Raw genomic sequence first — 22,770 nt, forward strand, 5'->3', positions numbered from 1 at the left:
CGGCAAACTTAGCATCGAACAGCCACGTCCACACAGGGAGCGAGGGAGGAACGGCGATTCGGCAAGAGCTGCCGGGCAGGAGCTTCTCCCCGGGCAAGGGACGGGTCCTGACCCCAAGGGGGGTCACCGCCGTTACAAGTGGGGTCATGAGCCCGACAGAAATGCAATTGTTTGTGCCAGCGCTCGGGGTCACGAGCCTGGCAGAAGTGGGGCTCCCCGGCGGAAGAGGGGCTGCCTCCAGAAATGGCCAGGGAAGCTCTGGGAAACGGCACGCCAAGCTCCTTTCTAGCGGGTATTTTTCGGATTCAAATTATCTAGGGGGAAATAACTGGCAATTAGACCCAGAATTGGTAATAATAATTTATCAAGTTGTCAGGAACAGGGGTAAGTGCCTTACGGGATTACATGTTTAAAAAAAAAAACACCTAATAAACCAGTACTACTGTTATTATATATATAATACGCATCAAATATATTATTTATAAGTCGCTTCCTTCCCTCTCTCCTCGCAACGTGCACGTTACTTCTGGTCCTTGCAAACCCCTTCACACGGACACAGATCTGCCCGTGCAGAAAACCTGGGGCTCCTTGCCAGGCTGTGCTTGCCCAGACAGGGTCCCATCAGATGCCACCGGCGCCCGAGCTGCAGGTGCCCTCGCCACAACGGTCCCTGCCTGCGTACCAGGCAGTGACGCTTCCAAGGGCATCGCTAACGATGGCCTGACCTCATCTCTCGCAATTTCCTAAGGCAAGGCTCTGCAAGAGCACCAGGGCTGCTGTCAGACCCAGGAATAAACTACATTTAAGGCACTGTAGGAGCTTAATTGCATAGTTGTGGTGGTGTTGAGCGTGGCACAGCGATCTGGCGGCCAGAGCAGAGGACTGCAGGACAGCAGGATCCGGCCATCAGGCCAGAGGAGTCACTGACTCATGGGTGACCTTGTGCGAGTCACTTGATGTTCTTGTGCCTCTGAAAAGTAGGTTAAACAACAAATGGGACCTCCTGCATTGGGTCCTCCGTGACCATCAAACCCTTATTACCCTGGGTCATAAGCATCAAGATGCCAAGGGGCGAGGCCAGTAAGGAAAGGGAGGCAAGAGGGACGGCACGGCAGAAGAGCTGCCGAAGGAGGGTCCCAGTTGCACGGCACGAGGGGGATATGCAGCTTTTATCAAGGCTGTATTTTAACTTCTCTGGCATCCAGAGCAGAGTCAGGGAAAAAAGGACAGTAAAGATCTGGGAAACTTCATTATAGCCCAGATTTGTTGTGGGCTGAGGGCTGTATTCCCACCGCATCTTGGTTGCTCCTTCTGCAAAAGCAGCAGTTGTTAGCATCTGGCATAGGCACAAATAAAAGGTTTTTTTTTTCCCAAGAGCCAAGACCAAGAGATGGAGAGGAAATACAGCTCCGTACTTCACGGGGTACACCAGGCCTTGCCAAGGAAAGCAGCAGGAAAGGAGTTCTTTCTGTGGGTGGAATTTGCTTTCCTCTGGAGTACAGGGAACGGGTGTTGGAAGGGCCGAGTCAATCGCAGTCGAATATCCTCTAACGTTTCTCGCCAAAGCCCGAACCCACGGCACCGGCAGGAATGTCTGCGTAGAGCTACACGTTGAGGACAACCCTCGCTGCTTACCTCTTGGCCACCCAAATCAGAACCCAGTCAACATAAAGGGAACTAATCCCACTTTGGGCCATTCTCAAGCCATACCATGTTTTTCAGAACCCACCTCTGCGAGCAAAACTGACTCCTCCGAGATACACACACCTTCTGCACCCGCGGGGCTCCGGAGGTGGGTCCTGGCAGCCCGTGCAGCCGAGCCAGGTGCAAGCCCGCCTGCGCAGGTTTGACGGCAGCGCAAACAAAAGCAAGACACGATCCAAGGTTAAAAAGCTGAACCACACAGCTCCATCTTCTATAATAACGGAAATCATTAATAATAGTTCGCACTCTCAAAGTAGTTGCCATCCAAGCTCTTGAAGAGCTTTATTAGCGAGCGAGACCTCAGAAGTCTCTCCAAGGTATTATCCCCTTTTTAAAAGGAGAAGGCAATTAAGAAACAGCCATTTGTGTGACTTGATCAAAGTCAACACACAGCACGTCAGCACCCGGGCCTGGGAGACGATGCAGAAAACCTCAACGTGCGAAGCTTTCCACAGGTACGGGATGAATTTAAGGGGATCCATGAGACTATTCCGTGTTCGTTAAACGCTTTCATCACCGCACGGTACAGGTCCTTTCTTTTTCCCCTGGGAATGGTGCTCAGCCCCACTTCGCAGGGCTTGAACCAAAACTTTGTTTCCAGTGTTACTGGGAAGAGCTGCCTTCGATGCTGGTTACCGCACTGGGAACAGGCAGCATCTCCTCTCCAAATACGGGAGGTGCTTGGGAGAAACGAAGGATTAAAGACAGATAACGTGGTTTCTGGCCCTACTCACTCACTGTTCCCAGGAAGAAGCAGCTCGGCTTTAGCAGGCTGCTTGGACCGCACGGCTGGACAACGTGCACCGGGGGGTAGGTGTGTTGGGGGGGCAATCAGTCCTCGCTCCCCACGGGTGGGTCAGCCCCAGTGCAGAAGAACCTTGCTGCCCGCTCGGGCTTTGTGTCGGCCAGCCAGCGCGGGACCTGATGGCACATCCGTGCGGTGCTGAGCTCTGTGGAGTCACTGCCACCAGCCCAGGGGACTCTATGCTCCCCAGCCAAGTGCCACCGACCCGTCCTTCCTCCCAGGCACTGCCACCGCAGGCTCCTCTTGCCCGTCCCCACTGCTCCGCCATGCCCTGCTCCTGCTCCATGCAGCCCAGCCCTCACTAGCACAGCTCCACCGGGAGCAAGAAAAACTTCTGAACATCCCCAGCCACTTCTCCAGGACCTTAGTTAAGCTGCACAACATCACAGGGAAGGGAATAGAGAGCCAAAAAGGGACCAGATTCTCTCCACCAGTGCACAGCTATCAGGGAGGAAAACGGACCGGACCAGTCGCATGCAGCAAGTAAACATTCCCAAGAAGTTCAGGAGGACGAGTTGTGCCTGGCATCACTGGAATCAGGCAGTGCCACTTGATTTAACACCTCCTTTCTTACAGAAAATAACATGATTTTCACCAAAACTGCAAAGAGTCAGGGCCTTGGCATCACACCTCACTTGAAGACGAAGGCCGCAGCGGCAGGGTTTATCCCAGCCAGCCCACGTCGGGGTCTCAGACTGTTTGCTTGCATTGAGCTCTGCCTGGGACAAACACAGAGCTCTCCTGGAACGCAGCTACACTGGGAAAAATACTGACAGATGTACACAACGGGAAATAAAAGCTCTCAAATTTTTACTAGCTGGGAACGTCAGAGTTAATTCCAATAACAAAAATGAGTTGACCTTCACTGAAAGCAAGCCATTCACACGAGTCTGAAACCAGGCTAAATGGTTTGATCATCTGACCTCCTGCATCTCATGAGCCATTAAGGCCAAGGATGAAAGTTTTGCTGAACGATCTTTGCTCGTAGAGAACACTGTTACGACGGCCGGACCTGCCTGCCCAGCTTTTGCCTGGGTGAAGTCTGTCATTTAGGGCAGAACTGGCACTTGCCAGCCCAAGCCCACTGCTGCCAGCAGAAGCTGTGTCTCTACTAGAGGCTTTGCTGACGAGCACGCCTGTACCACGAGGATGAAATCTGTATTTCAAACAGCTACGGCCACGGTGCCTCGCTCTGCGTACGGCCAATATTCCCCTTTCTCTGTGTGTAAGGGTGCACTTCTCTAGTGCTCAAAAATGGCTTAAAAGTTAACATCAGGGAACAGAGGTCTTTCCAAGCCAAGGAAATGCCTCTTGCATGAGAGTTATCTCATCAAGTTCATTTAGAGATATTTATTCCTGAAAATGTTTAACACCCTCTTTAATGGACTGGGAAGTACCTTATCATCCTCATGTGATGCAAACGCATCATCCCACTTCCTTCCAAATACTGACTGCATTCTTCTGCCTTCTCTGCACATCTCTGAACCCACACAGCGCTTCTTTGGGATCCCTTCACTAAGCACTCGAATGGATAAATCCAGGTCCCAGATCTCGCACAGCAGCTGCCGGCTCTGCCAAATTGGGTTCTGGTGTCTGGACTACGAGAAATGAGATGTTTGCAATTCTCACTAGTGAACTTAAAGACTGAAAAAGAAAATCCAGTGTGCCTTCTTCTGCAGCCACTCGCTGCCCTCCCTGTGCCAGCTCTGTACCCCCAGGATTAGCCTGGAGATGGATCCAAAGTAGAAAGAAGCAAGTGAGCTGCCAGGGGAAGATGCATCTCAGCTGTTCTGGTAATACTGGAGCCTTCTGAGACGCTGAAGTGAGCAAACACAACGGCGTGTGGACCAGGGAGAGGGCAGAGTGGCAGCAGGAGGACTTAACCCTGCGAACCAGCCTCTGGCCACGAGGCTCTGTGAGCTCCCAAATCCCACATGAGGACGGCTTGGTCCTCACCAGCACTAGAGGAAGCCAACTCCCTGTACATCCGTGGGATTTGAGCCCCTGCATGCCCCCTTTCAGGATTACCCTGCTGCTTGAGTCAAAACATTGCTTGAAATGGTGTTTTGAAAACCACTTCACACCCACGCACCGCCACACGCTCCAGATTTACAGGGAAATTACTGGATGGATGGATGGATGGAGTGTGTGATGGTGCAGGACAAGGCTCTGTCCCTCTCAAACACAAGTCAGTGTAGCAAAGCCATAGCAACAAGAAAAAGGCTCTTGTTATTTCCCATCCAAGAGCAGCTCCTGCCATCCACTGATTGCATGACCTTGTGTCGGCAGTCATTGAAGGAACCTTTGAAAATGTTCCTGTATCGTTTAAACCTGCTTACTCGGCCCTGGACTGTGTCTGCCAAGGCAGCAGCAACATCTCCAGAGCAGAGAGTGAGTTCAGCATTTCATGGATTTCTTCTTCTGAAATCTTCATACTCCACCAGCCACCAGCACAAATCATGGCCAACAGCGTGGCGTGAAGAATAAATCCAAGGCTGAGTTTGAATAAGACAGAAAAGATTGTCTGGAAAATGACTGCAATAAACTCGAATAACGAATCATTTAAAAATGCTAATATTCATCCTTTGAAAATGAGGTGGAAGGATCATTACAGATAAATATCAAATATCTTCTGTTCATTCCTTTTTGCTGCGAGATTGGGAAGGTCAGAAGTTCAGAGATGCTTTAATGCCTCAGTAGATACCCTGAAACGTGGCTAATTCGGCACTCCGTGGAAAGGGTGAGGGGCCTGATTTTTCTCACACATGTGAGAACTGGTACAAAATGGGAATGAAGGAAAACTCACAGCCCAGAAGCTCCTGCATGTTCCAGTGAGCCCACCTGAAGCAACGTGGGCTGCTTTCCATCACACCAGAGTAAATGTACGGACTCCAAGAAATACAGTGAACTATATTCTGCAGGAACTCTTCATTTTGTGAGTAACCATGTAAAGAGCTCCTCTCCTGACTGGTTTTTGTCCCTAAGCAGAGATAAAATGTTTCTCTAAGGTTCTTCTGGCTGTGCTTCCTCGTGGAGACACTGCTGCCCTAATACCGACGTCCTTAACAGCACTAATAAATTACAGTTACACGCACACTTTTTTTCCCGAATAATGAAGTTAAAAGGCCACTTTGGCATAAATTCATTCATTGTTACCCCAAGTGAAGCAAGTTCCTCCTGGTGCCGCTGCATACAAATAATTGCTTTCAGCAGAAGCTGAGTCGAACACCAGCCCGTTGCTTAATTTATTCCTATTACCACCATCAAACGGCGGCGGCAGCGAGGTGGCACGGAGCAAAGCCGAGCTAGAGGGGAACCAGCATCCTTTTGTAAATGTTGACACACAAAAACCACGCAGCGGGTATTTGTGCAGCGCAAACAAACTCTAAAAGCAGGTTGTATTTTCTTCCTGTTTTGCATTTGTAGCAAAGTCAGAACTATTTCCATCATCTGGAAAGGACTTTGGTGGTTTGTCAACACCTGGAACCCCGACAGCCACGACTCCCTAACCCCGGAGCTCCGTCCCGCGGGAGCGGGAGAGCAGCAGCCCGTGTTTCACTGCCCGCACCCACAGGGACTGCCAGGATCGCCCAGGAAAAAGGGATGGTACTGTCGTGTTTCCAGTGCAAAGTACAAAGAAGGAAAAAAATAGCAAGGGAATGCTTGGCAGAGGGAACGGAAGCCTGGTCCTGATATCATCATACACATTTTCTTCACGCAGAGGGCAGCGTTAGCAGCTCCGGGACCGGCACAGCTGCCTTAGGAACGCGCCGCATGTTTCCCCAGGGACAGCCGGGGAGTGTCCCGGACCTTGGAACCGACGGCTCCCACGTCCCGCTGGATTTTCTGCACCGGGTCCAACCACCTGTATCCTGCCCGGACTGTCATTACCTGATGGAAAGCTTCAATGCTTCAGAATGCTGAGCAGTAAGACTGATCTTTTGTTATCCTGCTCTCCGGAATCTGTTTCAGTAACACACCGAACAGCAAATTTTACTTCGTCCAAATAGTTTTTTCCCTCGGCTGCTCCAGCTTGGAAAGCTGAGAAAGCTGCACTGCAACATACTGACCAGAGCTCAGGAAAAGCAAAACTTTAGAGGCAGGGAATAACATCGAGCCGTTTGATTTATGATGTAAACCAACAACTGCTGGTTGCCTCAGCTGGTCGCTTTTTTGTTCCCGTATGACATATGCTTCCATTCCGACCTCCGCAAGAGCATCCGTGTTAGCAGCACGTTGTGTCTATCCATCTAGTCAGGCTCCAGTGCGAACTGCTCCACCAAAATTCAAGCTATAAACTTCTCAAACCTCTAAATTACCAGCCTCAAAACCAAGCATCCCTAAGCGTGCAGCTTCAAAACTCAACATTCACTGCTGCAGCCTGTCATGTTCTGGGGCGGTTTTTATTATGGAAATAAGATCAAACTGCAGGTCCAGTTTTCCACCTGTAGCAACTGGGTGCAGGAGTTTAATGAAGCTTCATAACACACTTGTCTTGAACAGAGCTTTGGAGCCAAGAGGAATCGGCAGAAAATGCACAAGTGGTCACTAGACAAGCCTCTCAGACTGTCCTTTCGTGAACATCGAACTCAAATTGATCGAACCGCCTCAAACGCTGAAGAGCACGGCCAGCCTGCACGGCCACCAGTCCTCCACCTCGGGCAAGGACAGGTTGGCAGTCACGGGTACGGAGGCGGCAGGGCTGCCACCCCAACACCCCCCTGCTGGGGTCGCACCGAGACCCAGCAAACACTGTGCACAAGCCAAAGGCGCTCGGAATATGTCAGCTCTCGATCCTATTTATCCAAAAGTGCTCCGGAACAGGCGTCAGATGCCACGAAACAGCACATCCACCCACTCCATGTCCCCAGCCCAGTCCCGCCCAGTCCAGCTCAGCTCAGCCCAGCCTGCCCAGCTCAGCCCAGCCCAGCCCAGCCCAGCCCAGTTCAGCCACCCCCCAGACCTGTCCACAGTTCTACCCCCCGACCCACCCTGAGCGCAGAACGTGGCCGTCGCAGCCTTTCACACCTCGCAAGCCACCACATCACCCACCGCGAACCAAACCTTAACCCACCGTGGCGCCCAGCACACGCAGAGGGAGAAAAGCTCCGAGTGCCAAAGTGCTCCCTGTCAGGTGCCATTTTCTCCCCCAGCAAGAAGGTTTCGCTGCCGAAGCGATGCCGGAGCTCGGTACCTCGGCAGCTCCCGACGGCAAACCCGCATCGGGCATTTCACGCCCTGGCCAGGGGTGCTCTCACCAACAGCCCTGGGGGCACCACTCGGTAAACGTACCCACTGGCACAACTTCACCGTTCGAGCTCTCAGCGACGTTTCCCACCATGGCCCCACGCAAACTCTTTCACCTCTGGCAACTGGCACTAATGTACGAGATCGGATTTGGGTTTCCGTGTGCTGGAAAGAAAACTCAGCACTGGCTTCCAGTGCAGATTATGGGGAGCAAGTAAAACATACTGGTCTTTTTATAGCCTGTTTCCATGGTGCACAGAGGTTCCCATAGCTAATTCTGCAGCTGCAGAACTTCAGAAGATTGCACGGCCTGGGTACAATCCTGTGGCAGTGTGCCCCATCCGTTCCCAAACCGAAATCCAGTGGCTGAACTCCCATCAAGGAGCTGAGCTTTCTCCCACTTTGACACACGAGCAGAGTGGCTGCGGCTGAACTTCCTTGAGCTGCCGACCAGTTTAAGAGAGCGCCGGAGCAACGGAAGCAGGATCTGGGTGTCAGACCCCGTCTGCTAAAGCTCCCAGGCAATTAGGAGGAGGTAAAGGAAGAAATTCCTATTCACCAGATTTATTTTTAAGACAATTGCTTAGAAGAACTCTAAGTCTAAAGAACAAGCAGACTGTTAAAAGCAATAACCACATCCACCATCTCTGCTCCTCTCCGCTGACACGACTCTGGCGCAGCCCGGTTTGCCTCCCCGGAGCCAGGAGCTCGGAGGCACGCTGCCCTCCCGCCGTCCACGCACCAACGCTCGCTGTACTGGCTCAGAGCCTGGCCCGCCTGGACAAACCGGTCACGTCCAAAAGCATGCTCCGAAAATCGATGTGCCAAGCACCAGTCACCCCCTTCACCCCTTCGGCACGGACAGAAACCCGCTCTGCCCCTCGCACCGCCCTGCGCCCGCAGCGCGACTCACCTGCTCCTGGGAATTCATCACCCGCAGCTTCATTTGCTTCAGGTAAGTAGAGGTGAGGGGCATGTTGTAGTCAATGATCCCCGAGACCAAAGAGGAAGGCGGTTCGCTCTCTGCAGAAGAGGAAAAACTTTATTTAGATACAGGGATGTGGAAGCACAAACCTATGACGTCCTCATCATCGTTAAACGTACATATTTAGAAGCACTTCACATCCCTCGCTGGAGCTGGTGCCCGCTGAGCTAAGGTTCCTATAAGAACACGACCCCACCAAGAACATAATTACAGAACAGATGTTGTTTTGCAAAAAAAAAAACCCAAACATTGCTGTCACCTGCGGAAAAGAAACACACATAATATATAATTTTTCAGTCTACCAAACCAGAACGTGGCAGAGGAAGGAACCGAGTCTTGCTGATGCCTCAGAAGCACTTCCATGCAAATGGGATTTACGCAGAGGCTGATGAACAAGAACATATTTGCAGCTTGCTCTCGTGCTGCGAAGTCTTGCCAACCTTGCTGGGATTCCCCCAGGTAGGAGTTAACAGCAAGGCAACTTATTAAGTGTCTCTATCTGGTGATGAAAATTATTTTTAACACTCTCATTAAAACACAAACTTAATTTTAAAAATCTTTAATTTAAATTGTTCCCGTTGATTCCTCTGGCTGCATCATCTCGAGCTCCAGAGATCCCTCTAAGTTCAGGCCGCTCCTGCAGATCGTTTTGCCAGACCAGAGGAGGCCCCATAAGGCAAATTCTCCATGATTTTTCTGAATTCTCAAAGGTTTCTCAGCTCTGCCATCATCGCTGTGGAGCTTGTGAGCTCTCCAGGAAGGACACGGTGACTGCTGGAATTACCTATCCCAACACTGAATCTCCAGGCTCGTGTGATGGACGTGTTGAGGAGGAAAGTTGCCGTTTCCCACGGGGATGGCTGCTGGCTAAAGGGAAGATTGCTTTGCCCTCGGCACAGGCAGATGCAAGCGTGGAGAATTAATCCATCCTTCCAGCACACTCTGAAGGGATGTGTGGTCTCCACTGGAATAAGGAATTACGAATGGGGAAGAAGGATTTCCAGGAGCTGAAGGTGAACGGATGGGGGGAGGTTCCCATTCCTGCCTCTGAATCTCCCTGGCTGGGTTGCATTTTCTGGGGTCACCAGTTTCACAGGCACCTGTGCACAGCCCCTTGAAAAAAAGCCTTCACAAAATGTTTTACAGCACCTCAGAAAACCCACCAACCCAAACGTAAGGGGCCTGCTTTTCAGAAATGCTGAACACCAAAAGCTGCCAGTGAAACTCAGCAGACTAACCAGGTCCATGGAAATGCAACACTTTTTTTCCAAGTCCATCCAACTCGTCCCTGGGCAGCTGAAGCATTCCTGCCCACAGCTGCAGGAAAGGGTGGCCAGAGCTACTCAGGCCACCAGCTCACTCAAACGTGAAGGTGCAAAGCTTTCAGGAACCTCCTAAACTAATTTCTCCCTTCTTTTCTCCTGGCTGTGTGTCAGTGGTCTCCGTCCTGCTTCGACCTACAGACTAATTAAGAGCACTTCTACCTCTCTCCATATCGAGCATCCAAAATAACCCATTATTCTACTGTGCAGGGATGTCACTTTGTGAGGAACAGATGCTCGAATCCCAGTGCAAGTGGTGCTTCTGGCAGTCTGGTTCCACAGTGAAAGGGGAAACAGCTCCCAGGAACAGAACCTGCCACCCACCCAGGCTGGGTGGGGTCATGGATATTCGAGTCTTTAAGCAGAGTTTTAGGAAAGCATTTGCTAAGAGTAACAAAGACAGAGCTGCTCTTTCCCTGAAGCACAGGCGTGGATGCGGTGAGTCCCCCAGACCCCTCGGGATGATAAGCTGCTCTCCTGCCATTCCCCACTTAACAGTTCAGCTCTGCAGAAATGAGTGAGGCTCAAAAGAAGCAGCTCAGCATCCTCACGTGGGGAGGAAGAGGGAGTGGATGATCTTCAGTGCTTCGATTCTGCCTGAAACCATCCTGATGTAAATCTGGAATAATCCCATTAGCAGCCGCAAATTTACTGTGAATTTGTGCAACTGCAACAGATAAGAGCTTGAGCCTAAGAAATCAAAACCTTTTTTCTTTTTTAAACTAACTGGAAAAGAAAGAAAACCTTTGTTTCAAAAGGCCTGGGGGGCTCCACGGGAACAACCCTCGTATCCTACGTCACAAGAGGGGGCTCCTGGAACCCTTCAGCTCATTTTCCAAAAAGTTATCTACATCACATGCCCCGCGTGTTGGCAGAATGGTTTAAGTAAAATGGTTTTGATCCCAATTCCACACTTGTATAACTCCAGTGGAATTAGTGCTAATTTAATAACAGTGGAAAGAGATCACAGTGAAGTCCAGTGATGTTCAAAGTTTCCCAAGAGCAAGACAATTTGCTTCTGTGAATTATGTGGGTGCCCTGCAGGGTTTGATGTCAGATATGTTTAATTAGGGATTTTTGTGATCACAAATGAAATACATTCAGATTTGTTTAATGGACAAGAGAAATAGGAAGCGACGGGAAGGACCCAAATTTTTTCATCTTACCAAGTTAAACTTTATCCATATATGCTTGTATGTGTGTATGCACGTGCATACAGGTAGGTAATTCTTCTATGACCCCAATGTTTTTTTAGGTGATTTGCTCCTGATAAATTCCTGAATAGGTATTAGTGAAATGAGATGCTCTTCCCCAGTAAAAGTTACCTTATCTAATCTACTCCATACATTTTCACAGGTACTTAGTCACTATTTAGGTACTATTCAGAGCAGAAAGGCACTTCTGTCCTTCCATTCCTGGTGGGTGAGAAGCAGGACTTTTTACCCACAGGATCCTTTGTTTTCCTGTTTGATTCATTTTTAAGAGAATTGCTAAGGGGAAAAGCTTTATGAAAATAATGGATAATTTATACTAATTTATAAATTTGCTCAGGACAGGCAGATCTCAGCCCTGATCCTGGTTCCCACAGTTAGGACCACTCTGAGGATGATACCCAGCACCTGGTGCTCCCTGAGCTGCCTCTGAGCCGGGATGGTGTCGCTGGGAGAGGCACGGAGACACGGGGACTGTGGGTGGGCAGGAGGGAGTCCCTGAAGGAACAACGACCCTTTGCACCAGCTGCCTCCTGAAAAGGGATCCTGAGCTCCGGGGTAGACAGCTGGGCTAGTGCCCGGCGCTTAGTGCAGCGTCCTGGTTTGGGTCAAGCCAACAGGCGACATCCTCGTTGGCCTGACTCATCCCACCACCCATCCCAGCCACTGAGCCGACTGCTGCAGCCGCAGTACTTGGAATGTCACTGGTGATGGATGCAGCACAATCAGTGTAAAGGTCAGGTTTGCTCCCAGTGAGGCCAAAGGCCAAAACTTCTCTTGACCTAATTGGAAAGAGGGATCGGGCCCCTGGCCGGCAGAGTGGGAAGTGCCGCAGTAATGGAGCTTAGGCTAATATATGGCACATGGGATTATTTGGGAGAGTTTCTAAAAAATATAAGAAGCATAAAGCATTTCAGTCACTAGCTTTGGATCGCTGGCACACATAATCCACTTAAACGGAACCTCTGGGCTATCCGTAGCTCTGCTCCTAGCAGTAAACAGTTGGAAACCAGTATTTAATACTAGAAATTTTCTATTGTTGGGTCCTTTGTTCATTTAATTCTGCTTCTCTGTTTGATAAGAGCTCCCAAATGAGCCTGTTCACCTTAACAGTTTCAAAATAGTCCAACTCTCTGCAGTTTGCTTGTGTTTTTTTAAAGAAGCAATCTTGTTGGGTGCAACCTCTCACAGAGTCAGTTTGATGCTTTGTACTTGATCATGACAACAAGTTTGTAATTCAGAAAAACCACACAAACATGAACTTTAACCACTTACTCTGAAAGAAAACCTGGTCCCGTCTTATAGGATCATGGAGTGCATATCTATTAATTACTGCAAATTACTTCTTTATCAGAAGCTTCAGTTACTCAGACATATTCAGTGTCTTCCATCACAAAATTAATAGTTACAAGGAAAAACTTTAGGTCACATTTTTTCAGAAATCCAAGTTTTCACCCGCATATGATTACGGGTTGATCACAGGCATATCGACAATATTTTTGACCCACGCTTTGTAGGGTTGCACTGGGGAAGCTCGGAAAGAGAGACTGTCTCTGAGCTGAAAGCAGTGACAGACAAATCAGATTTAAGCAATTCTTTCAGCTTGGCTATAAAAGTGCATGAAAAATAACACAGGTCAGGAAAACCATTAGGTTTAAGAAGTATCTCAGCGAAGGGGCAGTATCCTGCCAGCTCCCAGTGATACCATGCTGGTACGAAACGCTGCATCAGCTCTGCCGGCAGAATTCACTCGCCTTTACCTTTGGGCTCCAGTCCGTTGGAGTTGAAATGCATCCTCTTCTGGCACTCGGTGCAACTCATCAGGAACCTGGTCACAGCTTCTCTCGGGAGAAAAGCATAGGTCTCTGCAATCTGGGAAAACAACGAGACAGCTGTATGTTCCAGGTGAGGGAGAACACCTAAGGGAGAGGCGGGCGGTGGGCGCGGGAGACCACAGCACCCTCCCATCTCACCTACCCAGCCCAGCCCAGCACATCAACAGCACAGTAACACATCGTTCCCTTCAGCTCCGTCCTGAGATCCCTGAATCCCTCCCCCTGGAGCAACTGTTGATGGAGGAACGTTTTGGGAGGGTAGCTGGTGTGTCAGAAAGGCACTGGGATGCAAAGGAACAGACCTTGGGGCTCCCTGCGCAGCCACTCCTGCCCAGAAACTCCCTTCCGTTCCCCCCGAGTCTGGGAGGAGCGAAGCTACGAACATGTAAGAACCAAATGGGAAAGTAAAGTCTCGTCAGCTCTGTTTGCATTGTTAATTACCATCACACCAGTAACCTGAAGAATCCATTAATCTTTCGTAAGGGCAGGTCACTTTTTCCCACAATGACAATCAATTACTGTTAATAATACTTTGCACTTGTGTGACATATTTTATCTAGGGAATTGAAAACATTTTTACAAACAGTAATGAATTAAGTCTGCTGAACCTTTGTGGGATATTTGTATTTTACAGATGAGGAAAAGCGAAGGATAAATATTTAAAACTTGGATGCCTGAAGTTAAACACTACATCCAGACCTAAGCACCCACAGAAGGTGTCTGGCTATCACAGAGTCCTATTATTCCAATTAATCTCTGCCAGCAGCAATTTTACAGTATTTCTAAAGATCAAGACCAGGTTATTTGGAGAAGGAATGAGGCAATTTGAATGTAGATTTTCTGTAAGACCATAGGAGACCATCGAATTATGGAGTCTGACCTGTGAAGTACAAGTCAGGGAACTTCACCCAGGTTCTCCTGTGGCCCAGTAGCCTGTGGTTTGCCTAAAGCATCTTCCAGGACGACATCTGGTCTTAATTGGAAGGCATTAAGAGGCAGAGAGCCCACCTCTTACTTTGGGGTTGGTTCCTACGGTTAATCACCCATCCTGTTTGGTCTAAGTGACTTGTCCTAGCACGGCAGATCCCAAACCGGGGGCCGTGACCCCAGCAGGGGTCACAGCACTCACAAGTGGGGTCATAAAGCAGACAGAAATGCAATTGTTTGTGCCAGGGCTCCGGGCCGCGAGCCGGGCAGAAGCAGGGCTCGGAACGGGAAGCAGGGCTGCAACCAGACACCCCGCGAGCGGCCGAGGCAGGAGGGCAGCCAGGCCATCCTGACCCCCTCCTCCAGCCAGTGGGCATCACCCTCCCGCCACCTTCTGTTAGGGAAAATTAAAAATACCTACATTCCAAGCGCATTTTTCTATCCTACAGGAAAGGACAATGCTTAAGCTTGGAATAAAATAATGATAGAGAAGAAGTGCAACGGGGCAGAGGGCAGCGGGGTGCCCTGCTCATGGCCAAGGCAGCGCGGTGGCCCGACGCTGCGCAGGGAGGGAGGGAGCGAGATTTCCTTCCACTGCGCGGCAGCAGAGCCCGGCTTTTCCCGAGCACGGTCCTGCAGCCGGGGGGAAAGTTCAGGCGGGGACCTCGAACCAGCCCTTCAAATGGAGGATGCGGCGCCCGGTCCTCATGGGATTCTCCTTCTATTTGGCTCCAGCCCCATCCAGCTCTGCTGTGACCGAGCGGCCGCCCAGCTCAGCCTTCACCTCTGTGCGATATGCACCGATGCACAAGCGCCAGGGACTCCCACCAAACACTGGGATTAGGGGCTGGAAAATTGCCGGTGGCAATTTTGGTGGTGCAGGCAGGGAAGCGGGAACCGTCCCTCCGCGCTGCCGCGGGGCTCAGCCCGCTTTCCCTGCCTGTTTGCTCCAGCAAGCCCATAGTCTCTGCTGCAAATGTTCAGCTAATTTTAGCGATACAGTTGTTATTTCTCAGCTGATTTGATGCTCTGCAGAGCAGACAGCTTCCTTGATGAGTTATCTCCCATCCAAACTCCCTTTCTGATTGCCTCCCTCCGGAGGTCACGGACAAGGGCAAACTCTCCAGTGCCTCTAATCAGAAACGGTGGGGAGAGGGAGAGAAATGGCAGGGGAGGCTGAAACCTCCGGAGCTGACCACCCAGCAGCGTCCCTTTGTGTGCCCGAGCCATGGCGAGGGATGTGCCACGCAGCATTTCACCTTCCAGACCCGGCGGCGAAGGCGCTCGGGGGAGACGGAGCCCGAGTGAGGCCGGGCGGCCCAGGCAGCCCGTGTCCTGCCAGGTCAGGAGGGGATACACGCTGCTAATGTGATGATCTCAGCTCAAGAGGGAGATGGAGGGGTGGAGCGTGAACCTCTCCGACTGCTGCGAGCAGGCCTGGGAAAACAGACGGATCCAGCCTGCTCCCCTGAGGCTGCGCAGGGCACGGATCAGTCCTCCAGGGAGCTGAATTGAAGGAATTAGGGGAGGGTTGGCGTGGTCTGCTGGGGAAACGAGCGGAAAGTTTTTGAATTGTGGTCGTGCTGGTGGGGCTGCCTCTCCCTGGCTATAAAGAGGTCACTGCCCCCGGCTGGGGAGGGTCAGCGTGTGCCCTGGCCCCCGGCCCCGCTCTGCCGCAGGGGCTGGAGCTGAGCAGGCAGGGTAACGGAGCGATGCCACGAGCGGTGACCACAGAGCCCCGCTCCCCGTGGGTCCCACTGTGTGCAGGGGACTGCAGGGCACTGGGCTGCCCCTTGGGCACTGCCAGCGCACAGAGCTACTGATGGGCTGGGGGCCATGGTAGCCTGAGCTGGCTCCAGCAGCGCACCAAGCCCTGCGTAATCTCAGGCATCATCGCAGAGACCAGGGAAGCCTGCACAGACCTCTCCAAGATGATGTATCCACCAGAGACATGAGCTGCCAGCCAGCCACTTCTGTCTCTAAGCGACCCGGTCCTCAGGGCTGTGGGATTCAAGGGAGTAGCTGGGTTTTGGACAGTAAATCCAGCTGTTCTTGTGAAAGGAGAGCCCAAATGTTTGCATCGAAGGGCTGTGCGGAGTCAGGAGAAACAGCAAGCTCCCTGGAGAAGCACACTTCAAGCTAAATTATTCCTGACCTAACTAGAGTGGTTTCAGGATGGATAGAGCTGGTTCTCAGCATCCCCGGAGCACCTGACACGACTCAGCTCAGTCCTGCCTCCATTTTGTAACGGAGGAAAGCCCGGACGGGCTGGTGAGAGCACCCGCTCGGCGGGGCAGAGGGGCCGACTCCGGCCCTGCTCCAGGCCCCGTTCTGGCTGCTCCTGCCCTTCGAGGCCCATGCCAGACATTCCCCTCCGGCCAAGGGAGACAGGGAGGCAGATGGCACGGCGCGGAGTGCGCAGGGGACTGGGCAAACATCCCCTCACCATCAGTAGCACTGAGCATTTCTCTTTTCGTTTTTTTCCCCCAGACATGTACAGTTGTCTTTGTATGATTCGCTCGGTCTCTCCCCTCCCAGCAGCCGGACCGTTGAGCTGCCACCGCAGCCGGTTTCGCCTCCAGAAACAGCTGCTCTGCCTTTAAACCACCTCCCCGCACAGGCAGGCAGGACTCTCCTTCGCTTCTGCCTCCTGCCAGCGGCTCCACTTCCACCTGCCCTCCCATCCCCATCCCCGCGGGATGCCCGCTCCCACGGTCCCTTCGCTCCCGGCCCCTCGCTGCCCGGGGCACGCGGAGGGGGAGTCTCACCGCTCGGTAGGTTTTCTTCTGCCCGGCATGTTTGGGTGCTTTGCCCGGCTCCGACGAGCTCTCCACATGCATCGAGTATATGATGTCAAAGAAATCTTCCACCACAGCCACACGTTTCAGAGAGATGCCCTCAGGCTCCGACAGTCCATCTGCCCCCTACAACAGTGCAGGCAAGTTGAGTTAGTGTCAGCGATGGGTGACAGGGGTGACGAGATCGGCCCGGGGCTAACGCGGGCGGGCGGAGGGGGCAGAGACGCGGTGCTCCGGCCTCGGGCTGACTTGGGCACGGGGGATGCGGGGGATAAATTAAACAGTGCTCCAGGGAGGATCCTGCTGTAGCCAGGGCAGTGGCGGCTGCTGCTGTTGTGCTGCTAAAGCTGCCAGTGAAACTGGGCCAGGAACAAAAACAAGGGAAGGGTCCAGAGTGGAGTCACAACCAAGTGAGAAATTCAATTTTCATAATTTGGGATGATTTAGGTAGCTGGGGAACAGGCAGAGGAAGCTCTTTGGACCCACACATGGTACTAAACCATCCAGGGAAGCCCCAAAACGTGGGGCACCCTCGCCGGCTGCAGTCCCCGCGGACACGCATCAGCTGGCAGGACAAGGTTTCACCGTGATGCCAGGATACAGCCCCTAAAGGAAGGAGACAGAATCGTCCTCCTTCCCTGCACTGACCTTTCCAAGGCACCCTCCCTCCCTCGCACACGCAGAGCAGCTGAGCGCTGGCAGCAGCAGCACAGCTCTTTGTGTGTTCGGATGTGCTGGAGAGCAGGAGGCAGCAATTCTGCCGCACGGCAGTGGTGACAGACTGGTGGGAGTGGGAAGTGTGGGGAGCAGTGCTCCTCCGAGCCGACTGGCACCGACGGTGTCAGCTCACGCTGGCAGGGTGTGCCGCAGGAAGGGGAGGCAGCCTTTGGTACCCGGCAGCTGCTAACGGTGCTCCGGCACAAAGCACCAGAGCGGGGAGCGCTAACGGGAGGTGGGGGGGGGGGGCTGCTCTAATGGCTGAGGGTATGGAAAAGGGCCAGGCTTTGGCAGGTCGCTTCGCTTGTTCCTTGAAAAAAGCACCATTATTGCACAGAGGGTTGTATGTATACAAAAATGGATATGTTATATACAACATACACGCATCTACATACACGCACTCCGTCCCTTCGAGGCCTGCTTTCCGAAAAGCAGGAAAAATGCACGGATGCAGTGGTACGCACCAGGCTGGTGAGCAGCAACCTGCACACCTAAACGACCTGCAAACTATCTTTTTCACGTGCGTTCACGCTCCTGCGAGTGCAGGCAGAGGCTGGCAGAGGGCTGCAAGCAAAGGGAACACCCCGTCTCCCAACCCCTATTTTTTGTTGTTATTGGTGGGTGGGCTCTGTGTATCTTACACCATCTATAGATTGAATAAATGCTGCTCTTAAGCCACCAGTCAAGGGACTCTCAAAAATCAATCATTTGGAGGGACCACCTTCTGCTAAAGACTACTTTCTTGGGGAAGCAGTCTTTTAAGGTAAAGTGCTGCCTATTAAAGTTGGCTCCTCACCCCAATTTCGGAACAGAGACTGTCGTACCAGGCACGGACCGCAGCAGGGTGGGGCGGTGTGCTCACCCGGGACATGGGCACGAGGATTTTCCAACGCCAACCACCTCTGCCTTCCCCGGGGAGCCTTGAGCCGTATATAAAGGTGGCTGTAACAAAGAGAATATTGAGAACGAACACAAGGGGCAGGGTGGCAGGGCTGCCGTGGTGGGGGTCGGGAAACTTCGCCCGAGGGAGTCTCTTTGAGGAATATAGATCTAATTTCTTCTGTCACCGTTCGGGGAGTTTCACTTTAATCGAGGGCATGGGTATTCCCCTGCCAAGGAGGAGTGGGCATTAGGAGGCTTCCTACTGACCAATAATCCTCAGAGCAGGGTTGAAATGAGGATAATTACAGAAACAGGACAAAGGAAAACCCATCAGGAGAAAAGCACAGTCAGATGCAACAAGCAGAGCCCTCAAAATTAAGGTTGTAACCGACCTTGTACGCAAATCACTATTTCCAGGGCCATCCCGACCAACTAAAACCCTCCTCCCTGCACGGCCAGCAGTTCCCTATTTCCTCCTCGGTTTCAGAATGAATGCAGTTAAGGTAACCTCAAGGTCTGGGCATCGCTACAGCCTCTCTGCTCATCCACCACCGCCTTCCTCTCCGGCCTGGCTGGATGCCGGATGCTGGAGCTGCCTCCTCGACATCCCATTCCCTGCAGCGACCCTCCCCTGACTCCTTGCATCTCTCCATCCCCTCGCCAGCCTTGTGACTGCTCTCCCCGTGATGATTATTTAGCTCTGGGAAGCAGGTGAGAAGCAAGCGGTATCAAAGCCACTGGATATAAGGAGCTGTATCAAGTCAGTGCTTCCAGGATTACAGAGCTTTATATCTGGCAATATAAGCAAATGTTGACCTAGGATTTAAGAGGACACACGTGCTATAGACTACCTCTCAGAGGGCACACGCCCCTCTGGTTCCTCCTTCCACACCCAGTATTGCTCACAAGTATTCAAGGCATGAGTCAGAGCCCGTAATATCTCAGAACGGCTTAAAACCCTTTAGGTTTAAAAAGCAATAAAAATTCAGTTGGGAAGAAGGTTGGGAAGAAGGGATGCTTTTACCTTCTCCTGGTATTGGGGCTTTACTGGAAGTCACCTGCCCCGAAATGAGTAAAAGATTTCGGGAGCAAAACAGCCTCGACACAAGGGCAGCAATTCAGGTGCTGAGGAGAGGAAGCCCCTTCGCCACCTTACAGGCATCCTCCTCTCCCTACATTTGCCCAACGTCAGTTTGTCTCTCCTTCTTTCCCACCCCTGCGTTCCCCATCCCGCAGGTCTCACCCTCCTTTCTCCCACCTCCTCCTCACCTTCCCAGCCGTCAGCGCCAGCTCTCTCCTCTCACCGCCTCTCCCCCAGGTCCCCCACCTCTCCTCCCCACTGTCCTTTGTTTTGCCCATCCCTAGTCCCACATTGCTCCGTTTGCCGCCTCCTCGCACCAAACAAGCCCCCGCAGCCCCCCGTCCCCCTGCGCTCCGTGCCAGCCCCCTCCGGCCGCCCCCTCCAGCCCCTCGCACGGCCGCCGTGCCCCCGGTCCCTCCCGCACCTCCCGCTGCTCCGGCCCCCGGTGCCCCCGGTCCCTCCCGCACCCCCGCTCCCCCGCGCAGCCGCCTCGCTGCGGCTCGCAGCCGCCCCCCGCCCGCGGGCAGCCGGGCTCTATCTGTAGCCGGGAGCCGTGCCGGGTGGCGGCTGTTTCGGGCCGGGGTCGCCTCCCCGCCCCGCGCCCGGGGAGCGGTGGCCGGTGGAGAGCGACGGGAGGCGACAGCCATTTCAGGCGGGGGGGATGCCCCGGGCTGAGGCGCGAAGGGAGCGGGGCAGCGCCCGCCCGCCGAGCCCCTGCCCCGGCATCTTTGTTCTCGGGCAGCCGCCCTCGCCCTCCCTCCCTCCCTCCCGCCTGCCGCCGCCGCCGCCGCCGAGGGCGCGCTCGACCCCGCTCCCCCGGGGCCTGCTGGCACCGCGGCTGCCCCTTCCCGCCCTCGCAGCCCCGCCGCTGACCGGGGCCGGCTCGGCCTGAGGGGACGGGGACGGACGGGGGGGATGCCCAGCGCCGCCCGCAGCGCCCGGCCAGCCCCGTGCGGCGGCGGGGCCCGGAACCGGGCACGCCCGGCCGGCAGCGCGGCGGTGACATCTGCCGCGGCGGCGGGGAGGGAGCGAGGGGAGGGCGGCCGGGCCGGGCTGAGGCCCGCCGGCAGGTAGCGGGGTAACCATGGCAACCGGCGGGGCCGCGCGCTGCCGGCGGTAATCCGCTCCCCCGGGCCGGGCCGGGCCGGCCGCCGGCTCCTCCTCACGCCCGCCCGGGTGCCCCTGCGCCGCGGCCGCCCGCGGTCCCGCACCGCGCAGCCCCGCCGTGCCTCCCCCACGGAGCCGCCCCCCCGCAGGGCCCACCCGCGGCACCCACCCGCGTCCCGGGTCTCTACGGACCCCCCCACCCCGCAGCCATTCCTCAGCTGCGCGGCGTGTGCGCCAAAGCTGCCACCGTCGGAGGGGTCTGCAGCCCGACGCTGGCAGCGAACCGGGCTTTCTGCAGGGCAGCAGCTCCAAGGCTGGCAGCTGCCACCCGATCCCCCCCGCGCTGCCCCGCGGTGACCCCCACCCCGAGCCCTGCCAGCTGCCGCTGCCCCGTGCGAAACCAGACTCCCGGCGCGGGCAGCTGGGCAGAGGGGCCAAGGGACGAGCAGCAGGCTCCGGGAGGAAGGCTCCTCGTCCCTGCGACCCCTTCCCCACCTCGGACTCTGATTTGGGAGAATCTGGGAGGATTTAGTCTGAGCTGCAGGCCAGGGAGCCAGCTCTCCAAAGCCCGAGTGCTCCCAGCTCCTCTTCAGACTGACTGGTGGGGGGCACTGCTGGAGGACCCAGTTACCTGCCCCGGGCTGGGCTTGACAGCCCGGAGGGTCTTGGCTCTGCCCTGGCACCAGCTGGTGGAGGGAATCTCTGCCTCTCCAGAGGGGCTGGCAGCTCTCCTGGGGCCTGGGAAGCTGTCCCTGCTTCGCTGCTCCACAGGGAAGCTGCGCTTTTCAGCGGGGGGCACGCAGGAGGGGCATTGGGCACCGGGTGCTGGGATGGAAGGGAGTGCCGACTGCTTCCCCATCTGCCGTGTTCCACGGCGGATAAAACGCTGCCCTGGCCTTTGCGCGAGGGGCTGATACCAGCCGAGTTCAGCTTCCTGTGAGTCAAGCGCAGCTTCCTGCTGGCAGAGCCCTGCCTGGTAATGGCTGCGCGCCGTGCTCTGGCTGGGGAGCAGACCCTCTGCCCTCGCCTCGTCTCGCGCTTCCCACATGAAAGCGCTCGTCTCCGTATCTCCCAACCGCAGCATTCCCTCCCCGCAATACAGAGTCTCTCGGCACGTTAAACTCCAGTTTGCCGCTGCTGTCTGGAAGGGCCACTGCCACCCTTCTCCCTGGGACACCCGAGCGCGAGGTCTGGGGCCAGCTGCATGAGCTGCCCCTCAAGGTCACCTCCTTCGCACGCAGGAGAGAGGCAGCGTCGTTCCTGCCGCGTTCCTGCTGCCCGCCGGCAGCCGGGCACGGCCGCTGTCCCTCAGCCGGGTCACCATCAGGGTTCCCCAGTCCTGCACTGGAGCGGGCCGCCCCACAGCTCGACCGTGGGTTCCCCTGCCCGCGCCTGGCAGCACTATCTCTGCAGGGATCCGCCGTCCCTCGCCCACTGTGAGCCCTCGGAGGTTCCCTCTGCTGCATGTGCAAAGGTGCCGTCACATACCTGTCTTGAGCTGAGCAAGCTCGGGTTCGTGTTTATCTGAGCACTCTGCGGCTCTTTTCTCTTTAAGGTGCCTTTCCGATTACCTACGACTTGTGCTTTGCTCTAAGGAAATTTCTGTCCTTTGGAAAAAAAATTATCAGCTGTAACGGGGAGCGGGCGTGCACAGGAAAAAGCGGTTGGACAGAAATTGCGACATACAGCAAGGGACGAAATCCTGCCGTGCCGTCAGAGACATCCCCGCCAGGTGCTTCAGAGATGATACCTCGAGTCCATCTCCCCGGGCAGCCCACCGCCTCCCCGCTGCCTCCCGCGCCCGGCGCTGCGGGTACCGCCGGCAGACGGAGCGGCGAGCGCGCGGAGCACGAGCCCACCTCTGCAATTACTCCTTCTGCACAGGCTTCAGCACCGGAACAGACGTTTTATTTCAATATGGACTCTTACAACTTTTGATCAAGAAACTGTTCTTGGTACTTCTCATCTCTGGGAAGTCAGCCCTTGATTGGCTTCTATATTTAGACTTCTCCAGGGCTTTAGGAAGTTCACTCCTCATGGTATTTAGGTGTAGGATGAAAGCAGCTTTTGCGGGGGATATGTTAAACCACAGCAGGCTCCCTCTGCTAATGCTGCGAGGAGAAAGAAGAGCTAGATTCCTCGAACTTCC

General features: G+C 54.2%; 1 protein-coding gene across 1 annotated transcript in view; it reads right to left on the reverse strand.

Moving 5' to 3' along the window:
• NOL4L (nucleolar protein 4 like) overlaps nucleotides 1-22,770 on the reverse strand; it is a 59,311-nt gene that overhangs the window by 24,573 nt on the left and 11,968 nt on the right. The window contains exons 2-4 of the mRNA XM_086622881.1: nucleotides 16,805-16,960; nucleotides 13,035-13,146; nucleotides 8,670-8,779 (exon numbers count right to left, since the gene is read on the reverse strand). Coding sequence (XP_086479007.1) covers nucleotides 8,670-8,779; nucleotides 13,035-13,146; nucleotides 16,805-16,960 — 378 coding nt within the window. The remainder of the gene's footprint in view (nucleotides 1-8,669; nucleotides 8,780-13,034; nucleotides 13,147-16,804; nucleotides 16,961-22,770) is intronic.

The sequence above is a fragment of the Tauraco erythrolophus genome, chromosome 18 (assembly GCF_009769465.1).
Source record: "Tauraco erythrolophus isolate bTauEry1 chromosome 18, bTauEry1.pri, whole genome shotgun sequence".
Taxonomy (NCBI): domain Eukaryota; kingdom Metazoa; phylum Chordata; class Aves; order Musophagiformes; family Musophagidae; genus Tauraco; species Tauraco erythrolophus.